Raw genomic sequence first — 7,500 nt, forward strand, 5'->3', positions numbered from 1 at the left:
AGACAGTTTGTCTAACTGTGGACAGATGAATATCTAACGGCCACTTCTAGAGAGAGTACCTATAGTACTAAATCATCTCCATTTATAGACAGTTTGTCTCACTGTGGACAGATGAATATCTAACGGCCACTTCTAGAGAGAGTACCTATAGTACTAAATCATCTCCATTTATAAACAGTTTGTCTAACTGTGGACAGATGAATATCTAACGGCCACTTCTAGAGAGAGTACCTATAGTACTAAATCATCTCCATTTATAGACAGTTTGTCTAACTGTGGACAGATGAATATCTAACGGCCACTTCTAGAGAGAGTACCTATAGTACTAAATCATCTCCATTTATAAACAGTTTGTATCACTGTGCACAGATGAATATCTAACGGCCACTTCTAGAGAGAGTACCTATAGTACTAAATCATCTCCGTTTATAAACAGTTTGTATCACTGTGCACAGATGAATATCTAATGGCCACTTCTAGAGAGAGTACCTATAGTACTAAATCATCTCCATTTATAAACAGTTTGTATCACTGTGCACAGATGAATATCTAACGGCCACTTCTAGAGAGAGTACCTATAGTACTAAATCATCTCCATTTATAAACAGTTTGTATCACTGTGCACAGATGAATATCTAACGGCCACTTCTAGAGAGAGTACCTATAGTACTAAATCATCTCCATTTATAAACAGTTTGTTTAACTGTGGACAGATGAATATCTGACGGCCACCTCTAGTGAGAGTACCTATAGTACTAAATCATCTCCATTTATAGACAGTTTGTCTAACTGTGGACAGATGAATATCTGACGGCCACTTCTAGAGAGAGTACCTATAGTACTAAATCACCTCCATTTATAGACAGTTTGTGTAACTGACAACCTGCGGCTGTTGTCAAAAGTCAAACCTTTTCTTAATCACAAAACCCTTGAGATGGCTGTTCATGCTTTTATCACCACACGTGTAGATAACTGCAATTCACTTTACTGCGGTATCTCGAAAACGCAAACAGCTCGTCTTCAACTGGTGCAAAATGCCGCTGCAAGATTCCTCACAAATGGTCGGAAAAGTGACCACATCACCCCAATTCTGAGGTCTCTTCACTGGTTGCCCATTCATTTCAGAACTGAGTTTAAAATCCTGTTATTTGTGTACAAAGCTCTATGCAACCAAGCCTAGCTACCTAACTGAACTGCTTCAACCTTACACTGGCCAAGAAGTCTGAGATCAGGTGAAAAAATCTGTTACAAGTTCCTCAATGCAGACTTAAACGTAGAGGGGATCGAGCCTTTTCTGTGGTTGGGCCTCGGTTGTGGAACAATTTGCCCTTGGAGGTTCAGATAGCCCCTTCTGTGATTTCTTTTAAGTCACTTTTAAAAACGCACTTGTTCTCTTTGGCCTCTTGTGGCTGTTATAAAATGTGCTATATAAATAAAATGAACTTGAACTTGAACTGTGGACAGATGAATATCGAACGGACACTTCTAGAGAGAGTACCTATAGTACTAAATCATCTCCATTTATAGATATTTTGTCTAACTGTGGACAGATGAATATCTAATGGCCACTTCTAGAGAGAGTACCTATAGTACTAAATCATCTCCATTTTTGTACCTATAGTACTAAATCATCTCCATTTATAGACAGTTTGTCTAACTGTGGACAGATGAATATCTAACGGCCACTTATAGTGAGAGTACCTATAGTACTAAATCACCTCCATTTATAGACAGTTTGTCTAACTGTGGACAGATGAATATCTAACGGCCACTTATAGTGAGAGTACCTATAGTACTAAATCACCTCCATTTATAGACAGTTTGTCTAACTGTGGACAGATGAATATCTAATGGCCACTTCTAGTGAGAGTACCTATAGTACTAAATCATCTCCATTTATAGACAGTTTGTCTCACTGTGGACAGATGAATATCTAACGGCCACTTCTAGAGAGAGGACCTATAGTACTAAATCATCAACATTTATAGACAGTTTGTCTAACTGTGGACAGATGAATATCTAACGGCCACTTCTAGAGAGAGTACCTATAGTTCTAAATCATCTCCATTTATAGACAGTTTGTCTAACTGTGGACAGATGAATATCTAATGGCCACTTCTAGTGAGAGTACCTATAGTACTAAATCATCTCCATTTATAGACAGTTTGTCTCACTGTGGACAGATGAATATCTAACGGCCACTTCTAGAGAGAGTACCTATAGTTCTAAATCATCTCCAAAGCAGCAATTCTTAATCGTAGATCTTCTGAGATCTCTTGTTTCCACATCAGCAGACGCGTCTTGTGAATAGCAAACTCAAAATATTTGAGTGCTTTTTATAAGTCAAAGTAGCTCTAACCCACACCGACAATCTCATTTCATTAACTCAATGCCAGGTTTGCCAACTCCTGACTTTAATAATTTTTTGTTGGCATTATTAGCCTAGGGGTTCACATACATTTTCCAGCCTACATTGTAAATTTTTGAATGATGTATTTAATATGTACAATAACAACACCATAATTAGTGTGTTATTAGTTAAATCAGATTGTGTTTGTTCATTATTGTAACTTAGATGAAGATCAAATCAGATTTTAAGACAAATGTATACACAAATACAGGTAATTCCAAAGGGTTCACATACTTTTCCTTGCAACTGTATGTGAAAATGATCCAACAAAAATGTTTAATGGCAAATGTGAACAACACTGTTGCACTGAACATCCCTGCTTCTGAGATCATCAGAAAGATGATCCGCACATGTTCACATCCACAGATGTAAATTCTTGTGATCTGACATCACTGGTTAATGATGGTTTGATGTGTTGTCCCCCTCTCTGTAGGCGTTGTGTATTAACGTTCAGTCCAGCGATGTGTGCGAGACGTTGGCATTGGTTTTCTGCGGCGCTGATTTGAACTGTGACACGGGCGACCCTAATCTGCCAACGCCGATCGCCCTGGCGCAACATCACGGCCAAAACCTGCAGGTGGAGTTTCTCAACCAGAACCGCAACACAGGTGTGTTCCACAGAGACCGTTACTATGACAACTGTTGCCATGCACCGCATATCGATTTCACCTTGTGACCATTGCCCCTTTGACCTACAGAGCTCCCAAGGTCAGAGCTGAAGGTTGCCATAGATACAGTGCACTACATGGCCCCGCCCTCCATCACGCATAATGGCTTCCTTTTTAAGACCGCCTCCATGACTCGACCAATCACAGAGAAGAAGGGCAAAGAAGGTGAGCATCAAAGCTGAACCTTTCGTGCTGGAGAAGTTGAGCTGCACCATTATGGCAACAGTTATTACCCTGTCCTTATTGGGCGAAAGACACTTTAGTTCACAAGTTCAGTGACATTTAGCAACTGTGGAAGCTGTCACTTCCTCTCAACTTTAATTGTTCTGTTTTTTTATTATATTTGATCGTTTGTTTGATGTCTCTCTGTCAGAGTTCAGTCGGCGCTGGTGTGTTCTGAATGACGGCAATTTTAGCTACTATGAAAGTGATAAAAACGCGACACCAAATGGCGGACTGAAGATGAGAGAGATCATGTGTCTCGCCGTCGACCCCGCTGAGACTCATGGGTAATCTCATCATTGGCCCTTATTAAGTGATTTTGAAAGAATCTCACGAAAACATGTCCAGGTCACATTGTCTGTCTGTCTGTCTGTCTGTGTCTGTTTACACTGTTCATTTTCAGTCTGTCTTTCTGTCTGTCTGTCTGTTTTACACTCTTCATTTTCAGTCTGTCTGTCTGTCTGTCTGTCTTTCTGTCTGTCTGTGTTACACTCTTCATTTTCAGTCTGTCTGTCTGTCTGTCTGTCTTTCTGTCTGTCTGTGTTACACTCTTCATTTTCAGTCTGTCTGTCTGTCTGTCTGTTTTACACTCTTTATTTTCAGTTTGTCTCTTTGTCTGTCTGTCTGTCTTTCTGTCTGTCTGTTTTACACTCTTCATTTTCAGCCTGTCTTTCTGTCTGTCTATCTGTCTTTCTGTCTGTCTGTTTTACACTCTTCATTTTCAGTCTGTCTGTCTGTCTGTCTGTTTTACACTCTTCATTTTCAGTCTTTCTGTCTGTCTGTCTGTCTGTCTGTTTTACACTTTTCATTTTCAGTCTGTCTGTCTGTCTTTCTGTCTGTCTGTGTTACACTGTTCATTTCCAGTCTGTCTGTCTGTCTGTGTTACACTCTTCATTTTCAGTCTGTCTGTCTGTCTGTCTGTTTTACACTCTTCATTTTCAGCCTGTCTTTCTGTCTGTCTGTCTGTCTGTCTGTCTGTCTTTCTGTCTGTCTGTTTTACACTTTTCATTTTCAGTCTGTCTGTCTGTCTGTCTGTCTGTCTTTCTGTCTGTCTGTTTTACACTTTTCATTTTCAGTCTGTCTGTCTGTCTGTCTGTCTGTCTTTCTGTCTGTCTGTGTTACACTCTTCATTTTCAGTCTGTCTTTCTGTCTGTCTGTTTTACACTCTTTATTTTCAGTTTGTCTCTGTCTGTCTGTCTGTCTGTCTGTCTGTGTCTGTCTTACACTCTTCATTTTCTATCTATCTGTCTGTCTCTGTCTGTCAGTCTGTCTGTCTGTTTTACACTTCATTATCTCTCTGTCTGTCTGTCTGTTTTACACTCTTCATTTTCTGTCTGTCTGTCTCTGTCTGTCTGTCTGTCTGTCTGTTTTACACTTCATTATCTCTCTGTCTGTCTTTCTGTCTGTCTGTTTTACACTCTTCATTTTCTCTGTCTGTCTGTCTGTCTGTCTGTCTGTTTTACACTTCATTATCTCTCTGTCTGTCTTTTTGTCTGTCTGTTTTACACTCTTCATTTCCTCTATGTCTGTCAGTCTGTCTGTCTGTCTGTCTGTTTTACACTCTTCATTTTCTCTATGTCTGTCTGTCTGTCTGTCTGTCTGTTTTACACTTCATTATCTCTCTGTCTGTCTTTCTGTCTGTCTGTTTTACACTCTTCATTTTCTCTATGTCTGTCTGTCTGTCAGTCTGTCTGTCTGTCTTTCTGTCTGTCTGTTTTACACTCTTCATTTTCTATCTGTCTGTCTCTTTCTGTCAGTCTGTCTGTCTGTCTGTCTGTTTTACACTTCATTATCTCTCTGTCTGTCTTTCTGTCTGTCTGTTTTACACTCTTCATTTTCTCTGTCTGTCTGTCTGTCTGTTTTACACTTCATTATCTCTCTGTCTGTCTTTTTGTCTGTCTGTCTTACACTCTTCATTTTCTCTATGTCTGTCTGTCTGTCTGTCTGTCTGTTTTACACTTCATTATCTCTGTCTGTCTTTCTGCCTGTCTGTTTTACACTCTTCATTTTCTCTATGTCTGTCTGTCTGTCTGTCAGTCTGTCTGTCTGTCTGACTGTCTGTTTTACACTCTTCATTTTCTCTATGTCTGTCTGTCTGTCTGTCTGTCTGTTTTACACTTCATTATCTCTCTGTCTGTCTTTCTGTCTGTCTGTTTTACACTCTTCATTTTCTCTATGTCTGTCTGTCTGTCAGTCTGTCTGTCTGTCTGTCTGTTTTACACTCTTCATTTTCTCTATGTCTGTCTGTCTGTCTGTTTTACACTTCGTTATCTCTCTGTCTGTCTTTCTGTCTGTCTGTTTTACACTCTTCATTTTCTCTATGTCTGTCTGTCTGTCTGTCTGTTTTACACTCTTCATTTTCTCTATGTCTGTCTGTCTGTCTGTCTGTTTTACACTCTTCATTTTCTCTATGTCGTCTGTCTGTCTGTCTGTTTTACACTCTTCATTTTCTCTATGTCTGTCTGTCTCTGTTTTACTCGTTATCTCTCTGTCTGTCTTTCTGTCTGTCTGTTTTACACTCTTCATTTTCTCTATGTCTGTCTGTCTGTCTGTCTGTATAGTCTGTATTGTCCACATTACAGTAATGAGACTTTGGGAATTAAATGGCATACTTGTCATGAAAATACTGTCACATTTGTCCTAAAATGAAAAATATTATTTCTTATTTTATCTTTTAAAAAAAATATTTTTTTATCCAGGTTTATGAAATTCACCCCTTTTGTGGGGACTGCTAAAATGTAAATCTTTATGAATGTTATTTGGCATTCCTTTCTTCATTTGTTGTTGTTTGTTTGTGTCAGGTATGATCACACATTTGTGTTGTACACTGACACTGAGCGCTTGTATCTGTTCGGCACCGATCATCCAGAAACCATGCGTGAGTGGGTCAAATCCATCGCTAAGGTAACCACACTCTGTTCTGTCCTGGGTCGGCGGTCTCGGGTTTGAAAGGCATCTTAATAAAATGACGTTTCTTTTTGTCCCTGTATTTTACAGTCATTTATTCCAGCCGGAGCGGAGGATCTGTTACTAAAAGACTTTGAGCGCATCGGCCGACTGCGTTATAAAGACGGTCTGAATCTAGAGACCTCCAGACTGGCCTGGTTCTGTCTGGTGGGGTCGAATCTACACATACGGCTGGACGAACATCCCAGAGATGAGACCGTCGACCTGCAGAAACTCCTGGAGCTCTGTGAGTCACACAGACCGTTTTATCTTTTGTATCTCATAACATATGAAGAACATCCGTGACCCGATCAGAACAGACCAGAGACTCATTTGTGATCAATACGTTGTGTTTGTTCTCCAGCGATCCAGCCGGAGAATGAAGTTCTAGTTCTAGTGGAGAGAGGCAGGTGAGCAGCTCGAACACTTTCACACTTTACTTTAGTATGTGAGTGACGGGGTGTTGATGAGCAGGACTGTCTCCGCAGGACGCTGTACATCGAGGGCGAGAGGAAGTTGGATTTTCAGGGCTGGGCGACGGCGATCCAGAGAGCAGCAGGAAGTTCAGGAGACACACTGAGTCAACAGCAGCTGACGGAGGCCAATATTCCTGTGATAGTGGAGCGCTGCATTCACTTCATCACTCAATACGGTACTCTACTCTACTCTATTCTATTCTACTCTACTCTATTCTACTGTACTCTATTCTACTGTACTCTATTCTACTGTATTCTACTGTACTCTATTCTACTGTACTCTATTCTACTCTATTCTATTCTACTCTATTCTACTGTACTCTATTCTACTGTACTCTATTCTACTCTATTCTACTGTACTCTATTCTACTGTACTCTATTCTACTCTATTCTACTGTACTCTATTCTACTGTACTCTATTCTACTCCATTCTACTGTACTCTATTCTACTGTACTCTATTCTACTCTATTCTACTCTACTCTATTCTACTGTACTCTATTCTACTGTACTCTACTGTACTCTATTCTACTCTACTCTATTCTACTCTACTCTATTCTACTGTACTCTATTCTACTCTATTCTACTGTACTCTATTCTACTCTATTCTACTGTACTCTATTCTACTCTACTCTGTTCTACTCTATTCTACTGTACTCTATTCTACTCTATTCTATTCTATTGTACTCTATTCTACTCTATTCTGCTGTACTCTATTCTACTCTACTCTATTCTATTCTACTGTACTCTATTCTACTCTATTCTACTGTACTCTATTCT

General features: G+C 39.7%; 1 protein-coding gene across 4 annotated transcripts in view; it reads left to right on the forward strand.

The window, feature by feature from the left end:
- Positions 1-7,500, forward strand: part of LOC127630198 (arf-GAP with Rho-GAP domain, ANK repeat and PH domain-containing protein 1-like) — a 119,760-nt gene that overhangs the window by 88,419 nt on the left and 23,841 nt on the right. For all 4 annotated transcript variants that reach the window (XM_052107671.1, XM_052107669.1, XM_052107670.1 and 1 more), the window contains 7 exons: positions 2,844-3,018; positions 3,109-3,243; positions 3,452-3,587; positions 6,102-6,204; positions 6,298-6,493; positions 6,611-6,656; positions 6,735-6,898. In XM_052107671.1, coding sequence (XP_051963631.1) covers positions 2,844-3,018; positions 3,109-3,243; positions 3,452-3,587; positions 6,102-6,204; positions 6,298-6,493; positions 6,611-6,656; positions 6,735-6,898 — 955 coding nt within the window. The remainder of the gene's footprint in view (positions 1-2,843; positions 3,019-3,108; positions 3,244-3,451; positions 3,588-6,101; positions 6,205-6,297; positions 6,494-6,610; positions 6,657-6,734; positions 6,899-7,500) is intronic.

Source organism: Xyrauchen texanus, chromosome 36 (assembly GCF_025860055.1).
Source record: "Xyrauchen texanus isolate HMW12.3.18 chromosome 36, RBS_HiC_50CHRs, whole genome shotgun sequence".
Classification (NCBI taxonomy): domain Eukaryota; kingdom Metazoa; phylum Chordata; class Actinopteri; order Cypriniformes; family Catostomidae; genus Xyrauchen; species Xyrauchen texanus.